Source organism: Columba livia, chromosome 17 (assembly GCF_036013475.1).
Source record: "Columba livia isolate bColLiv1 breed racing homer chromosome 17, bColLiv1.pat.W.v2, whole genome shotgun sequence".
Classification (NCBI taxonomy): domain Eukaryota; kingdom Metazoa; phylum Chordata; class Aves; order Columbiformes; family Columbidae; genus Columba; species Columba livia.
The window spans coordinates 4,893,538-4,911,997 of record NC_088618.1 but is presented as its reverse complement, the minus strand read 5'-3'; the positions used below and the strand labels follow the sequence as shown (position 1 = coordinate 4,911,997).

General features: G+C 41.0%; 1 protein-coding gene across 1 annotated transcript; it reads left to right on the top strand.

Moving 5' to 3' along the window:
- The first annotated feature begins 532 nt into the window (after positions 1-532).
- PPP1CC (protein phosphatase 1 catalytic subunit gamma) lies at positions 533-15,945 on the top strand. Its single transcript, XM_065032959.1, has 7 exons — positions 533-855; positions 9,620-9,751; positions 10,845-11,075; positions 12,662-12,766; positions 13,757-13,980; positions 14,226-14,360; positions 14,797-15,945. Exons 1-7 carry the CDS (start codon positions 801-803, stop codon positions 14,884-14,886), a joined length of 972 nt encoding a protein of 323 aa, XP_064889031.1. The 5' UTR covers positions 533-800; the 3' UTR covers positions 14,887-15,945.
- Positions 15,946-18,460: the final 2,515 nt, after the last annotated feature.

Genomic DNA, 18,460 nt, shown 5'->3' with positions numbered 1-18,460 from the left:
CATCCCTGCAAATTAAAGTAGGAGTAAATAAAGCAATTAAGCAATGTTCAGAGATGCAAACGGAGCAGCGCGAAGGGGCCGCGCAGCCCATCTCCCTTGCAAACACAACCTGATTTACAAGCTGAACCTCGTGTAATTGCTTGCAGCCACGCTGTTGCTACATGTGGTATAAAATAATAGCAGAAGAGTGAAAGAAAATAGCAAGATGCACTTGAAAGGGTTGGTTAATTTCTCCATATGGGCTCTGTAAGGATGTTGAAGTACTGAATATTTGTACTTAAGGGATTCTCAACGGGAAAGCAACGTATCTGAAGTTGCTCAGGAGCTGAAGGGCTTGCTCAGGCTGCAGAAATTCCACAGATTTAGGTGCTAGATTTAGGTTCTGGTTGGATCCCGAGCTCTGAAGTGTCTCTTCCAATCAAAGCGATCCTATGATAGCGCCGCACTATTTCACCTCCCGTGAGCGGAAGGATTCCGCGAGACGAGAGATGTGTTTCCCCGCCCCGCTCTTCCCGCCCGCCCTATAAAGGGTTTCCGGTGAGCCGCCTCGCGCTCGTAGTATCCATGCGCCTATCGAGCTCGCTGAGGAGACGGCGGCCATTTTGTTCAGTGCTGGGTCTCTGCTGAGACCGGCGGCCGAGGGGGGGGCGGGGGGGAAGAGAGAGAGGGAAGAAGGCGAGCGGGGAGGAGAGAAGGAAGGGGGAAAAACGAGACAGAACGAAGAGAGAAGTCGGGCCGGCCAAGCAGCGAGCGGAGGGAGGGGTGCCGCGGGGAGGGGTCCGCCCGGCCGCTGAGAGGCGATGGCGGATATAGACAAACTCAACATCGACAGCATCATCCAACGGCTGCTGGAGGGTGAGGGCCGGGAAGGCGCGGGGCGGGTGGCCGTGGGGTGGGTGGCGGTCGGGCCGGTGCCCGTGCGACGCCTCCGCGCTCCCGCCTCAGGCAGCGCCGGGGGCTGCGACGCGTCCCGCCCGCCCGGGGGGACCGACATGGAGGGGGCGCGGAGCCGCTTTGTCCTCCCCGGGCCTCGTCTCCGCCGCCGCCCCGGGCGGCTCAGCCCTTCGGCCCCAACTTTTCCGTCCTGAGCTCAGCCCGTGTGTTCCCGAGCTGTTGGTGCCCTCTGAGCACCTCCGCGCTCCCGGGCCGGTGCTGGGACCGGCCGCCTGCCGCCCTTCTCCTCCTCCAAGGAGATGCTTAATTTAGTATTATTTTCGTAGGAAAGTGTTTTTTTAAAAAAGGGCTTGTTCTCTTCCACATGTGCACAAGGGGTCTGCTTGGCCGGGCTCTGGGGAGACCTGGCGTGTTTAAAGAGTCTTGGGGCAGCTTTTCAGCAAGTCGGGAGGAAGCTTCGCGTTATGGTGGTTTTAGCTTTGATGAGCCGCTTGCCTTAACCCTACTGTAGGATTTTGGCTCCTAATTCGTAACATATGGTGGCTTTTTTAGGTGTGAATAGAGGGTTGGGGTTTGGCGTTTCAGACAGTCTGTGGAAGGGCTTATTGTCTTGTGGCGTTAGTGCTTTGGGTTGCAAAGAGTTGCAGGGGAGTTTCTGAATCAAAGGAAGAGCTGGAAGTCGCAGGGGGTGTCTTCAGCATCATCCCTTTGGTTGCAGGGATCAGTACGGGGCTACAATTGTCGACTGATCTTTCTTAAGGCAAAAGGCTGCAAAGTAGCCAATGCCAAATATTCTTACAGGCATCAAAGAAAACGATAATTATTCGGAGAAGGAAGCTTTATTTCACGTATGTCAGAACAGGCATCTCATCAGGACTTGTGCTTGAAGAGCTTGGTCAGGGATTTAACTTTTTTCCATTTGGCACAAAGTCGTCTGAGATGTTGAGACAAATGGTGAAGAAATGTCTTTCAGCTGTATTACACCCTTCTTACAAGATGTTGCTTGTGTAATGGCTTGGATAGCAAAAGGTCAGAGGAACAGTAATGCTACTCTAGACATCATTTGGAGTTAAAAATCCTGTAGATGTGCTAGGGGATTATTGAACTAGAATAAGTAAAAGTAAACAGGGTTTTTCCTTTCCATTTTGGGTTTTGCCTGTTACCAATTTAAACTGCCCTGGTTTCAATTATTTAAAGGCTTCCCTTTGTAAATTTAGACCAGGATTTTCCTGAAAGTCCAGTAGTACAATTTGTAGATGTCGGATCCTGTATGTTGTATGTTTGGTGACATATTAATACATGCTCAGTTTTACTGCAGGTATTAGTTACAATTCGTACTTGATTTTCCCTAGTGTAACTATTGCGATTTTCTCAAAGTGTAAGTTCTTAATATCAAAAACATGGAATATGATAATCCTAGAAAGACACCTGAATGATTTTTGAATGATTAAGTTTCAAAAAGTAGTAAGAAGTACTACATCAATATCTTACGTTCTTATTCAGCGTATATCAGTATAGTACATTTGGAGAAGATGAGAGTTCAGAAGGCTTATTGACAAGATCTTTTAGAAGATGGTCCATGCAACTACAGATGTTACCTGAGGTTGCATCAGCTGCCAGAACTGAAATTAATTTTTTTCTCCTTCATTGACATTTCAGCTGGGATTTTGGATTCCTTGAGGCAATGATTGTCTTTCAATATTTAAAACAATTGCCAGTGTTAGTGACCTATGCTAGTGCTTTTTTGTTGCTTATTAAATGTCTATTATAAATATCTTTTCAAGGCAGAGTAGTGATTGACCTTTGGGGCAGTCTGTCATTTTTATACATTTTTTTCCAGAAAGGGAAAATGATACCGTATTTTAGCAAACATTGCATTTTTGATAAAGTGCTAAGTTGTGTGAATTACTGTGCAAATGCCGTTCTCTTCAGTTGTTTAAAATTTTCCTCACTCATCCTTTCCCTGAAATGATTAAGGTCCAACTGGGTGGATGACAGGACTGAATTTCCACAGTGGAGGTCAGCATGGTATTAAATGGAGGGAAGAACATCTGAAGTATATGTAAGAATTCTCATCCTATTTAGATTTGGAGCAAATGAGAAATTATTTTTCAGTGCGATTCTGGCAGAGCAACTGTATAATATTAGTTATACGAAGTCTGGTGTGTCTGTACCAGAACTCTGTCTCAAGTGATACCCTTTTCAGACAAGGTTGCACGCAGATTAAAATCACACTCAAGTATGAAAACACTCCAAAATCTCTTTAAATAATCAGCTTACTCACAAACTAAGTTGCCCAAATCCTTGTGCAAGCTTTAATTTTTAGAGCAATTTGGTATTTCATTACAGCCATCTTTAAACTGTATACTTAAATATTTTTGTAGCAGTTAACATTTGGTGATTTTGCTAGTAAAATGCAAAGGATATGAACAGGCGTCATTGCCCCTTTCTTTTTAAAGGTAACAAACCAAAGTATTAAGGAAATACTTCATGCAGTGTGTCAAATCAATGAGAAAATACATTTAAGCAGGTGTTTGTGTTTTATAATGTGCCTTAGCATTGCACTGGTGGAAGAGACTGAGATCTACACGAGTAGTGAATCCAGTCGAATGGCTGAGGTAGAATGGTTAAAGGGTGAATAATAAATTAGTCTTGCTTTTGTTCTTAATATGGGGTATTAATAATGGATTTTTGAGGGGGTTTTATTCTTTTCTATCCTGACTGATCAGATGACATTATTCTTTTCCCCCAAGTAGTTGATATTCTCCCGCATACATTAGGCTAGTTAGCTGAAATTATTAATTTGTTCTTTAAAAGGCCTGAAAGTATATATTTAGCTTCTGAGACAAATATTTGAAGAGTCTTGATCTGACTGTTTATAGTACAGAGCCTTTTGGCATTGAAATGTCACATAAACATTTTTCTGTAACATTGTTCTCAACCTTGGAAAACCATTATATGAAAACATTGAATGTACTGATTTTTTTTTTTGCTATAATTGAATTTGTATTTGTTGCCTTTACTAATGATGGTTGTGTTCTGCTAGGAGCAATTTTATAAGTACAGGCAGTCTAATTTTGTCACTTTTAATAACTGTACTAATAAAAATTTTCACAAGAATAAGGCTTCTAAAGTATACTAAATGACAGTATCCTGCACTGAGCGTTTAAATGTTTCCTAAGTGTCCTTGGTAGTAGGTAACAGCTTGAATATTTATGGAACTAACTCACTTCACTAAGGAGTAAGAAGGGGCATGCATGAGAGCGAATTTCTCTCCTAGGAGTATTGTAAGCAGTAACTTCACGGTTCTGAGCTTGCGGCTGCGCGTCTCTATTAAGTCAGAACTGCCGGTAGACAAGAAGATGCTAGAAAAGCTCCCTGCAAGATGAAAAATCAGTGGCATCCGTGTGGTCGTGGAAGAGGATCGAGGAAATGGCAAATTCCTGCTCAGCTCTGGGCAAAGAATGAGTGACAAATCCCGAGGTTCCCCGAGTGTGAGCATGGCTTCCTTGCCTTGTCAAGTCAGATGTTGTTCTATAACTTGAGCCCTTTATCTTTTTCCTTCATCTAGTGCATTGGCAGCTTTTTGCAGAACGGAGCTCAGAGTAAAGTATATAGAAAACAAGATTGAAATGTACTAGTCTTACCATGGTAATGATAAATAACAGGGTAAAATAACACAATTTCAACGTGTAAGTGGAACCTGAGTTGATGTCTGTTTCTGAATATCTTTTCTGTACTGCAGCCCCTGCAAGTGCTATTGAGGGACAACTAAGTGATGAATGAAGGTTACTCTGTTTAAAGCCACATGAGGCTAGAATGGTGGTAGCCATTCTAAAAGCTGGAATCCTGGCTAGTGCACTAAAATCAGCAAAAAGACTCTAAATCCTCAAACTTTCCTGTTTATACACCCCCAGATTTCTATTCCCGGTAAGGTATGTTTTATAGCTGTCAAGGAGAAATTATCTCTAATTTGCTTTAAGTGGGGAAAGAGGATCATCCAGTTATTAAAAATAGTTGATCCGAAGAGTATGGATAAACTTTTGCTGGCAACAAAAATGATTTCTTAGGGATTTGGTTCTCTAATTTTTCCTTTCACCGTTCTGCTAAATACAGCATTCATAGAGTCTGAAGGGCCGTTGGCTGTGTAGCTTCATATACTTAGATAAGTCTCTGATTCTGACAGATGTTAATCTGAAATGTGGTCAGATTTCACTTGTTGATGAGTTGGGATACTGTGACAAAGTACTGTGACAAGCAGCACTTGTTGACCTCAAACCATATAATTTTCCATAGTTTGTGTAGTTGAATGTTAATAGCTTCCTGCTGTGTTGCAGCAGCTTTTAATAATGGGAAATAGGAGCTCTGTACTTGGAAGATGAGGATTAGGTTCCTGTCACTGATGTGCATTGAAATAAGTCAGTTAATTTGTGTTTGCCCAGTCAGTAAAGTGGAGGAATTTGTCATCTCTGAGTATTTGTGATCGGCATGAGTACCTGTTGCTGTATAGCTCTTTTCAGTGTTAAAGTATGTTACAATATGAAAATTTCGCAGTCATGCAGAATCTTGATAATGCTGCTGTGAACTTTTGTCGTATTAAAAGTAGACTAGAACTTTTTTCTTTTTGGCAGCTTGGGCCCTGAGGAGTTGCTTTTCAGTTTCAATTTTGGATTGGAAATAATCTGATCAAAGTTAGTTGTGCCTGCAGTAAAGTAAAACCTTTTTTTACATCAACCACTTTCAACTTATTTATTCCCTTTGTGCCTTTGGTACAAAACTGAATGTGAAACTGTCATCAGGAACTGCTAAAAACAAGATTAAAAACAACTTGCAGTATTTTTGGACATGTCTCTAGGATTGCAGACATCTTAACATAAAATGTGGTAAACCTGGGAGACGCATTTAATAAGCTGAAAAATGAACTGACCTACTGATAGTCTATTTTTCTTTAAAACGTTTTCTGCATGCGAACTTGATTCCAGTACTTCAATTGACAGCATTTCAGTTGCTTCTTTTAATGTAGTACTGAAGGAAAATGAGACGTTTGGATCACTTATAACATTTAATATAATGTTATTTTTGAATACTTTCCTAAGTATCCATCCCTTTCATATGAACCTTGAATGAGGCAATATACTCTGTTTTGTCATAGCATTTGCCTTCGTTAAAGGATTGTGTGACACCAAGCTGAGCACTGGAAAACGCTGCCGATGGGATGTGGTATACAGGTCTGTTGTAACTATACATGCATGTGGTCACCTGACTGCTGTACGTTCTAGACCCCACAGTTCTTAAGGCATTTATCCTTCACAATGATATGTATAAAAGTTACCCTAGACGTCATGTGGTGTTTGAACCCCCAGCAGTTTTTCTCCTTGTCTTGGAAAGCAGCACTTATTTTAATAGTTGGAACCTATGTTCAAGTCAGTACTGCTGCAGAGATCATCCAAGCTCCAGGGAGGGATCTGTTTCTGGAGTCTTTTCCATCCAGTGGAGAGCTTATTTTTCCAAAACTCATGCTAGTACAGTGGAGAAGATTTTACATGTTAGAAAACTGCCCAGACTGGACATTGAAATTCAAACTTACAAAAAATTATTGTTTAGAACGAGAACATCTCTGCTCAAGAGGATGGGGATATATTATTGTCTGGAAATAGTGCAGCATAAATAAAATATTTGAAATAGGCTGACTTTTTTCCTCAACTGATTAATCTTTAGCTTGTTCTGCTGTCAGTTCCAGACTGTCACTTCTGAGAGGTTATTTTTTATGCATTGAGAGAACAAATAAGCATGTACGGTACTATTGAGCTGCTCTTTCGACATTATGACCAAGCTGCCAATTTAGTATTGTACTGTCTGATCCCTACAAGCTGTTCCAAAGCAAAGAAAAGAAACTGTAAACACAATGCGTTTTTCATCGTATATTACTTTTGCCTTTCTTAGCAGGACTAAGTAACTTGAAGACTCAATCAGAGGAACATTTTAAGAAGTCATTCAGACTGAATATCCTGTTTCCTTGCCAGGTCTTTCATTGCAGATGAGAAAATCCTTGCACGAAAAGTATAGATTGCTCAAACCAACATGCGTTTCTGCATATTTGATTCTTCTGAAGCCAAAAATAGTTTTTGCAGGATATATAGGTCAATGTTAGAAGAAATTGAAGACTCTTGTTTCTTCTGTGCCGATTCCATGTTGGACGGAAATGGTCAAAATGTCATGGGCAGGCAGCATGCTACAGAACTGCATCAAATTATCCTGTTTTTCTGTGCTAGTGAGTTTGTGAACTGCAGCGAGGCATCTTTTTATCTTGTCAAAGTTTTCTGCAAGCAGATGACTAGAACTGCATGAAGATTATACTGGTTCAATTAAAATATATTGGAGAAACATAGGAAACGATCTGAAACAGTCAGTTTTCAGATTTTAATTTAATCTTCAGCAAAAATGAATCCATATGCTTTATTCATGAGCTTTAGTGACTAAGTGCATTACATAGTCTGTATACTTTTTTTATACTTTTAAAGTTATGGATGTGAGATATACAGGGTTTGTTTTTTAGCAAGACCAAATCATGGAAAGTTAGATTTTTGGGTTCTCAGAAACTAAATACAAGTCAGTTCTATTATCTCAGAAACAAAGGTGAATTGTAGAATCTAAGAGTGGGGGGGTCGAAATAATGTAATTCATCTAGCTCATCACTTTATTCTGTACATTTCTGTTTTTTATTGCTTCTGGATATTTGACATTTAAAATAACTTGCTCATTGCTCAGGAGCATTTGGAAAATTACTGTATGGATGAAAAAATGACTGGATGAAAAGCCTCATGCGTGATAAACCGCTGTGACAAAGATTTAACTTTCATTTATATGCTTCATTACTTCTAATATTTTAATGGAAGACATGAAGTTCAGCGGTAATTCCAGTGTTGCCACGTAATGTCAGTGTTGGGTGATAACACATAGGCAGTGAATAATAAAGGAGCATGGATTGCTTGAAAAATAACATCAGACTTTTGACCTATGCTTAGTTTCATGTCACCATCAGTATACACTTTAAGGAAAGTTTAATTTTTAAGCTAGTTTAAGGAAAGGTGGTGTGTTTTAGTGTATTGTCAATGATTCTGCAGGGCAGCCTGTGCCACTGTGACTGGGGTCTCTGGGAGCCAGTATGCACAAGAGAATTGTTTGGGTAACAACACTGTTAAGTGCTGGTAGAGGTTGTGTCCAGTGGATGGATATTACACAATCACTATTTTATTCTTTCTCTGGATAAGATGCATGCTGACTCAACAATGTTCTCTGCTCTTGATCAGAGGCTTGCACTAAAGTAGGAAACTTCTGTGCTAATGAGAAATTCTAAACCCTTCGGAACGCAACCATATTTGTTTTTACTCTTCCTAAAACATGTTCCTTGCCCACCCCCCTCAGCCTTTCCTACTGCAGTTCTCACTTCTGGATTTCATACCATGCAAGGTCCACAGTGACAGTACAGAGATTTGAGTCATCTGTAGCTCCCAGATTTCTCACTCTGAGGTTAAACAGCATCAAGGGAATTAGACTGAAATAGTATCTAAAAGGTTATATAGGAATTCAGGAAAATAATAGTGCATAGGTTCTTAGGTTTGAAAGGGTTTGTGGCTTGTTGCTTGCTTTTGCAACTAAAGACCAAGTCTTTTTGGATGAGAGCATAGATTCTTCAGTCTCAGTGCAATATGAGTTGTACACAGTAAGCAGTCTAACCAGGCAATATTACTAGTGTAGTGTTTTCATTTCTGAAGGTGTTGTCAGAGTGTTTCCAGGCATCTGAGGTCATTTGGCTTTGATGCTGCTAAACCAATGGGTTGTGTTGCAGGAGATGACTGCTCTTATTCCATAATCTTAATGGAATTTGCTACAGGGTTGTTTGTTTTGTTTTTTTCTTCAGCTTTATCACTGCTCTACGTTGCCACTGGTTTTGACACCAAATAAAAATAAGCTTTACTAGTAATGGCATCATCACAAATTTTTATGTAGTCTTATCCTAACTGTGATTGGTATGGGGGAAGTGGTCTGAGACTGGGAGATGGATCTCCTACTAGCTTGACTTTTACTGTGCTCAAAGGCAGTGGTAAGGCAAGATGTTTTGTCATTGTGATACAAAAATGCTTCTGACCTTCTAATCATATGGTTATTTTTCTTCTGTGTTTTCTAACTGTGGTGTAGAATGGGGCAGTACAGTATTTATTGGTATTGTAGTCTTGTTTGTTTAGAGACTGCCTTGGGCAAGGTTAAATGAGAGTTTAGGGAAGCTTGTACATTTGAGCTATGATGTTGATAATTAAATGGGAGATGTCCTTTTCTCAAGTTTAGACAGCTTTCCAGAGAAGAAGTGTATAACCACTTCATTAAAAAAAAATATATATATACATATATATAATATATATATATACACATTGCATTCTCCAAGATGGGTTTTATAACTAAATAGAACTAAAACCATGCTATTTAAAATGTGACATTTAACGGGGGAAGTGTTGAGCCATGAATTCTGTTAAATGAAAGTAACAGACAGCTGAAACAGAACACAGTATCCTTTCTCTAGTGATGTGGCAGTGCAGTTTCACCTCAACAGACTGATATTGCCCTGTTATCTTCTCATTCTGTATTACAGTGGCATTTAGTCAGGCTCTTAAAATAACACTGGGCATATTGTTGATTTTGATAACTGACTTCTGGCTCCTTCCAACAGTGCGAGGATCAAAACCAGGCAAAAATGTCCAACTTCAGGAGAATGAAATTAGAGGACTGTGCTTGAAATCCAGAGAAATCTTTCTCAGTCAGCCTATTTTACTAGAACTTGAAGCTCCGCTGAAAATATGCGGTGAGTACTGTGACTTCTGTTTTGATGCATGGGGAATGGTGACCAAAATAATCCAAATCCAAAAAGTAATTGGTCCACTTTCACCAGGTCTCTTGGGGAAGGGATTCACATGAAGTTTTGGAAAGGGGTTTTTGTATCAATTAAATAATGCTTGGCCTGATCATGGCTGAACAAGGGGCAACAAAGGAGAACTACAATAGTTTATTGTAGCTGCTATTCAGAGCTGAACTGTGGTTTGACAATATTTTAAAATCCTGCTGGGAACTTAAATTTTTATATTCTTTCTTGGAATTACTTTCTAGTGTGGTTTCACTGTACTTGTACACAGTGGTGCCCACTTTGCACACATATACATGTCTAGCTATGCTAAAAGAATGAAAAATGTCAAAATAAAAGCCTCCATAAAGGCACTTTATAAAAAGCTTCTGGCAAACCATATTTTATCCTACTCTTAACTCTGGGGATTTACAGCAAATTGAAGTACCTTGTTCAATATTTATAACATTGGTAGTCTAAAACCATGATTTAGTGTTCTGCTTGTCAGAAAGAAAACCATGATTTAAACCAAAGGCAGAAATACCAATTGCATTTTCAGTACAACTGCACTGCTAGAATGTGGATTCCTGAGTGTTTCAGGAAAATACCAGAGATGGTAAAAGGAAAGCAAATTCTCCAAGTGGTCAGTTTTCCATCAATATTACTAATGCTCAGTTGAAATACCGAAAATGAGGTAAAGGTTCCTGATCTCACAGCCACTAGTCAAGTAAAAGATTTAACTGGATGTCAGATTTTCACTTAAACACTCAGAGTTGGTTTCTTGGAATCTTGGTTTTGTTTTGCAGACAACATTTTTAAGTAGCTACTCACTTTGTCTTAGCGCAGTTAGGCATTGCATTACATAGATGTCAAACTTTGGAATACAGTGATTTTATATGCACTAAGATAAACTCTGATTTTTTAAGTATGTTGTAGGCCATTTCTAATTGCAAGCTTTTTCTGTTTATGAAGCACTATTCATTTGTTCTTTCTCTAGAATCAATGAAAGCATGTAGCAAAGGATCACTTACATGTCATTTCTGAATACTCTTTACAGGTGACATCCATGGACAGTACTATGACTTGCTTCGACTCTTTGAATATGGAGGTTTTCCACCAGAAAGCAACTACCTGTTCCTTGGTGATTATGTCGACAGAGGAAAACAATCTTTAGAAACAATTTGTCTTCTATTGGCCTACAAAATTAAATACCCAGAGAATTTTTTCCTCCTCAGAGGGAACCACGAATGTGCCAGCATTAATAGAATTTATGGGTTTTATGATGAATGTAAGTGATACTGACATGTGCATCTTTGGCTTGGGAAAGCAGGGTAGGAGGTGCCAGTGTTGCAGTGTCAGATAATTCTTTCCTAATTGCAATTCCCTTTGCACACTTCAGGGGGGCCCAGGGCCTGTTTTAGGAAGGGAAATGTGTACTTGCCCTGATACTATTGGAGTCCGATCCTCACAGTACAGAGCAGCATGCAAGCAGGCAGTTTTATTTATTGGCCGTGAAGTTAACAAACAATTCTTACTGGTACGTATTGTTAAAGTTCTTAAAGTCACCTAGTGATGGATGAGAGAATTTTACTTGACGTGTTTTACAAAAGTTCTCCTCCGTTTCTTTCACCTGAGGGATGATGATGTATATTTATGTTAGAACTTAGCTTGGAGAATGGACTGGTCTTCACTGTGATTATGTTACAGTGCTTGCAATCTACTTATATAAATACTTATAACTTTGTAATGTTAAAAAAACAAACTTCACCCTTCTCTGGATGCAGTCAGCACACAGTATTGTGTGCTGTTGCTTTGGCCAAAATCAATATTTCCTTTCAAAAATGGGGCAAAGTGAGTGTGAAGCCTTCGTGTGGTGCATACTTGGATTGAGCACCAGTTACTCACTCTTTCAGTAGGTGGCTTCAGCTCCAAAACTTGTTACTTGAACCAGTGCATCAGCCTTTTAATAAGGAAATATGCCCCCCTGTGTTTTTTTTTTTGCCATCATGAGTGCTCCTTCTCCTTTGAACAAAGGCAGTGTTGCTGTGTGTGGTTAATGTGCCAGCTCTGTCACTGCAGGGTGTGTTAAGGTCTATTGTGATGGAGACTATACATAGACTTTTCCTTAAGATAACAATTTTGCTGTGAAGTAGAAGCATATGTTCATGTTTCAAGGGATGTGACTTAATAAATCCAAATAAAACTGTTAATTGTGCGTTGAAGCATTCTCATTACTTCCGTGGTAGAACATACTTGGCTTGTAGCTTACAAGACGTACTCGCCATGTCTTGTTCTCCTGCAACAAGGATACAAAGATGTGTGGTATTTTGAAGTTGACTCCTCAGAGATTAATCATAGGCTTAGTCATATATCACAAATATGTTCAGGGTTCATATCTGTTGAGAGAGTCCCTTGAAAAGCAAAACTGCCTTGGTTTCATTTTGTAGTCCTTTTCTTTGTCTAGAGAGACTTTATGTGGTAAAGCACTACTGGAAGTTTATAGAAAATCTGCTTTCCAAGAATTGCTTTCTTCCCCTGAAGAAAGCAGCAAGTGGTAAAACTTTCTGAAATGGATCAAATTCTCCAAGGGATGATTTTCCAATGCACAGTTGTGCCTGGGAAGTCTGGCTGCCAGCAGTGGAATGTCATTCTGTTGAACGGGCTTGTGCCATCGTCAGAGCACTCTGCCACACTGAAAGAGACCTTTGCAACTTTATTGCAAGCAATAAAATATCAGTGGTTATCAGAGAAGATAAACCCTGTAGAGACTTCAATGCTTTTTGCAAGCCTTAGTAACTTAGGCAGCTATGATATGTTTGTTGTAGTTGTGTTGGAGAAGCATATTGACTGTTTTTCCTCCAAAATGTCTTCTAGGTAAGAGAAGATACAATATTAAGCTGTGGAAAACCTTCACAGACTGTTTTAACTGTTTACCTATTGCAGCTATTGTGGATGAGAAAATATTCTGCTGTCATGGGGGTAAGTAACAGTTCCTTAGTTAACATTCGAGAAACTCTAGTACTGTAATATCAGTCATAGCAATTTCATGTTTATGTTGCTGAGGCTTCAAAACTTCAGGGATTTTTCTCTGCTTTGCTTCAGGTATGAGGTAAGGCTGAGCTTGGTTAGTGTCAGTTTTGCAAATCATTGAGCCGTTAGTTTTGTAGATTGAGACAGAATTATCTGCTTTTCCTTTTCTACCAAAAAGCTTATTTAATAGCGTCTCCTTTTGCATACAAAATCCTTGCAGGTCTATTTAGACTTCTATTACTATGAGTTTTATGTACATTCTGAGAACATATTTTCATAGAATGGTTTGCATTGGAAGATGGTTTGAAGATGGTTGAGCAGAATCCCCCAACTGTGGGCAGGGACATCTTTCACCAGATCAAGTAGCTTGAAGCCCTGTCCAACACGATGGCTTTGCAGTTTTATTTGTAGAAATTGTCTGTTATACTGTGTTATACTGTGTGATACCTGCTTCATGCAACTTTTCAAAGTAATAAGATACGTATTACACCTTAAACGTTTCATCACTTGGAAGTAATTAAAGTTGCCCAGTGAAAAATGGTACAAGGTCTGTTTGGTACTGTATTTCATCTTACTAGGGCCTGATCATTTAAGTAAACATACCCTGTAATTTCTAGTATTAATGCCTCTTTTACTTAACGGCTCTTTTAACAGACACTGGCAAAATATTACAGTGAGATTATTGTAATCCTGTAAAATGTGAAAATGGCTTTGCTTATCTTGTTCCCAGTAAATCTTCTAGAAAGTGACTCGTCTTCTGTTACAAAAGCTTTAAAACAAATGCTGGATTAAAAAAATGCCAGTTAACGTTGCCATTGAACTACATAAAATTGCAGTGGTGAATCAGTTTGAATACAAGTTATTTTTGTCCTGCATTAATACCTCAGTCTTACAAAGTTGGACTGAAATGCGGACCGCATGTGTCTTAACTCCGAACAGGCTTGTCACCAGACCTTCAGTCGATGGAACAGATCAGGAGAATTATGCGCCCCACTGATGTACCAGATCAAGGGCTCCTTTGTGATCTCCTCTGGTCTGACCCTGACAAGGACGTCTTAGGATGGGGTGAAAACGACAGAGGAGTGTCCTTCACATTTGGTGCTGAAGTCGTTGCTAAGTTCCTCCACAAACATGATTTGGATCTCATATGTCGAGCTCATCAGGTATCTTAATTTTGTACATTAAGCCATAGAATAATTTAGGTTCAGAGGGACCTGAGGTAGTCATCTGGTCCAACCCTACACACACATACTCAACACAGGACAAACCATCACAAGCCTGAGTTGCTGAGGGTCTTGTCCAGCCAAGTTTTAAATATCTGCTGTTTCTTTCAGCTGCTGGCTCTGTTGAAGCTGCTTTGCACCTTGGCAAGATGTCCAGTCTGATATTTCTGCTTTTTTCTTTAAAGGTTGTTGAAGATGGATATGAGTTTTTTGCAAAAAGGCAATTGGTAACTCTCTTCTCTGCCCCAAATTACTGTGGAGAATTTGATAATGCAGGTGCCATGATGAGTGTGGACGAAACTCTAATGTGTTCTTTTCAGGTATGGTATCTGAAGGTTTTACCTTCTTGTTTGTATAGTCACACTTTACGTTTACTCTATTTCAAATTGATACTTTACTTTTCCAGAACCATCATGCTTTTTTCAAATAGGTCTTTACAGATACCACATGTAGACAGGCTGTGTTTGCACTCATGCCTTCAAAAATGTGATAAGCCCTTGCCCGTGTGAGCAGATGAATTGTTTTACCCTGGAATTAAATCATCTGGGCACAGTTATCAGCCGTTAGCCTGTGTCCGTTGGCATGGCCTCACAGATCAGCTGCTCTAAGCCCTGTTGGAGCTCTGAGAAGAAAACAGATTTATTTCTTGGCGTGTTTATGACTCTTCCAGATGAGCTGTGTAGTGCTTTACTAGTGAATTAAGTGATGGTGAGAAAGCTAAAACGTTTTGCTAAATGGCTTGAACTATCTTTTCAGATTTTGAAACCTGCAGAGAAAAAGAAACCCAATTCCAGCAGACCTGTCACACCTCCCAGGGGTATGATCACAAAACAAGCGAAGAAATAGTCACTTTGGCGCTGCCTTGTTGGGACTTGTATCATAGTATATAACCTCCATTTTTAAAACTGTAACGTGTACTGTTCAGCTTGCTCAAAATAGATGACGTGTTTTGTGGTTTTCCTTTTGATTTGATGAATGGCATTTGCTGGTTGTAACAGCGAATGAAAGACTTTTCTCCCTCCCAGGAAGAGCTGGAAGTTTTCCTTTTGGTGTTACAGCTGTACACTCCACAGCATCTTCTCCTGTCATGATGGGTAATTGTACAACTGACTTTCAGAATCTGTACAATGAGTAGTGTAAATGCTTGTTTTCTTCTTTAGGATCTAAAGAGGGCACTAGTGTGCTGCGAGAGTAGAGATTTGTTACTGTCGGAAATTCCATACTGTTTATACAAACCACTGTGAACTTTTTTACGTTGAAATTTGTTTTAAAGGGATTGCTTTTCTTTTAGTTAGTTTTATTGCTGTCAACATTAGGAATAACCTTCAACCTTGCATCACCGGTATGATGTATATTTAATTCAGACACACATCCCTCTCCGAATACTGAAAATGACAATTAAAAGCCATTATTTTAAGTGTTTGTGTCTCTTTACTGAAGCCAAAGTTCGCTTAGAAAACTGTTTGTACGCAACCCACCACGCTGGTTTGGCAGGGCTTTCCATTCCTGCCCTCCTCTCAGAGATTAAAGGAAGTCCGGACTTGAAATAGCAAGTAGAAACGCTGTGCTGTTAATTCTATTCATGGTAAAAGTAAACACATTTTTGTACAGTTTCCATATGTTCGCTCAAGTGGATGGTTTTACAGTGACGTCAGAAAGCTGCAAGTGACGGAAATGGTTCTAGATCGGCCTGAATGGTTTTGTGCGTTTTAGCCTAAAGACTTTGTTTCACAAGGAAACCTAGAAAATAGCTTGATAAGCCAACCATAGGCATTGATCTTGATCACCGGTTTATATAAATCTCTCACAGAATCTTGTTTTTTAAAAACTTAATCTTTTTTGAACAGATAACAGTGTACAATACCATGTAGTGAAAATCACTTATTAAATGAAGAAATTGTTAAATCTTCTCGGTGTCGGTTTATCACAACATCTACACGACCGCTATCAGAGGACCTGACTTAGAGAAATAAATTGTTCTGGAAACCCACAAATGCTCAGTTTGGATTTGTCTGAGCTACAAGCACAAGAGGGGAGGTTTTTAAACAGCAGTGTTGGGTTTAGGTCCAGTTCTGGAAGAAACTCTGATATTTGAGTCAAATGAAGTGGCAATTTTTAGAGTCAAATGAGGTGGCTTGTTCAGCCTGTTCTAAAGTGCTGCAGTGATGAGCTGGGGCTTGGTGCAGTCTGGTTCTGAAGAAGTGCCTGGCTCAGAGAAACCACCAGCTGTCCTGCTTCACTGAGTTTCCCTTCACTGCTGGAGTCAGCTGAATTCTTTTGACAACAATGTAACATCTCAGCAGTCCCCAGCCATTGATTTTGATTTTTAATATATTTCTCTGCCAAATCAAATAACCTTTTTCCTATTTTGAAGCCTCTTTTTTTTTCCTTTCCCCTCCCTCTGAAGCTAATTAACCAAACCACCTCTTGGTAACTCTTGATGAGCTCATTAGATAAGTGTTAGTGATTGCCTGCTGAAGGCTTTCTCACAAACCTACTTTCACCACATCTGTGGTTTTCGTTATAGCTCTATAATTCTTCTCCCTCCTTGTAAAATAGTCACCCGCATGTCTTCTATTCATCTGGCAAATAACAGCACATATGGAACCAGTTTCTATTTGACTTGTGTCTCAAGGAACGCATTGACTCATCTCTGTAACCATTAGCCCTGCGTGTCACCATGTCACACCATTTTCCTCTGTGACTTGTATTTTTTTCCTCTCCTCAAATGCGGTTTCAGCGACACACGCGCCTATTCTGGGCTGCGCTTTCTGCTGGGCTGCGCTTTCTGCTTGGCTGCGTTCCCCGGGCTGCTTCACGTCCCGTGCGCTCCCCAGCTGCTGGGGGAAGGAAGTGGAGGTGGAAAGATTCCTGCTCCACCGCAGAGGCAGGAAGGAAAGAAGAGCTGCTGGTCTCGCTGTGGGTTGTGACCTGAAGCTCAGATGTGAACCTTATGGGGTTCAACAAGGGCGAGGTCCTGCCCCTGGCTCGGGACAACCCCAGTATCAATCCAGGCTGGGGATGGAGAGCAGCCCTGTGGAGAAGGACTTGGGGGTGTTGGTTGATGGGAAGCTCAACACGACTGAGCATTGTGTGCTCGCAGCCCAGAAAGCCAACCGTGTCTGGGGCTGCGTCACCAGGAGCGTGACCAGAGCTCTGTCCCCCTGCTCTGCTCTGGTGAGACCCCCGTGCAGCGCTGCTCCAGCTCTGGGGTCACCAGCACAGGACACACGTGGACCTGTTGGAGAGGGGCCAGAGGAGCCACAGAAGTGATCTGAGGCTGGAACAGCTCTGCTGCGGGACAGGCTGAGAGAGCTGGGGTGTTCAGCTGCAGAAGAGAAGGCTCTGGGGACAGCTTATTGTGGCTTCCAGCAGCTGAAGAGGACCTACAGGAAAGCTGGAAAGGGACTTTTTACAGGGGCACGGAGTGACAGGACAAGGGATGATGGCTTTAAACTGAAAAAGGGGAGATTTAGGTCAGATATAAGGAAGAAATTGGCTTAATAAAAATTGTGCTGCTACTGTGAAGTGTATAAACTGAGAGTTCAACCCACTGGCAGCCTGGGAAGAGGTTTGAGGTGAGGCAGCTGAGCCTCCCCTGCTCCAGCCCTGTAACGCTGGATTCACCCTGAAATCATGTGCTGGGCACCAGTCTGGTCCTCACCAAGCGCTTCGTGGTGCCTCACGGCCATGGTTAACACGCAGCCCCTCAGAGCTCTGGGGGCACACACTGATTATTGGGATTTTATTTAAGTTTTGACAATGCAGCTTCACATTTGTGATCACCCTGGTAGCTCCACTCAGCAGCTGTGCACGGGGCCAGTGAGCCCATGGAGCATGAAGACAGCTCACGGGGAGCAGGAGCTGGCTGTTTTCTCCTTAAAACACGCTCTTCTTACTGAAAAGAGGGTCGGGCCTGCTGAGCTCTAAGATCTGCCACCTGCATTTCTAGTCTTGAGCTGGTGCCTTCCACCTTCAGCTGATTGTGTTGGTGTTTACTGGAGCCAGCTGAGACTAAAATGCCTCAATTATCTGGAAACTCCCAAGATAAAACTCCTCCCTGGTGCTGCTGCAGGGCTGCACCTTCATCCTGTGCTGATCTCTGCAAGTAGGTGTTTTGGGGTGATGGTGGAGGGGGTTTGGAGCTCCAGGAGGGTGTTGCCTGTGCTGAGACCCCATCACCCCAGGGAGGAGGATGGGGATGGGCCTGTGCACTTTGGGATGAGGTGATAGAAAACTTCCGTGTTCCAGAAAAAGTTTTAGGCAGTCTCCAGGAGAAAACTCTTTCCAAGAAATGTGTTTAGGCTTTAGAAGTGTAAAAACTGAGATACACCTGTTAATTAGGGAAGAATTGGAAATGTTTCAGGTTTGTCTTGGAGATGCAATAGAGATGTGTCCTTGATCCTTTCTGCAGTTTGCT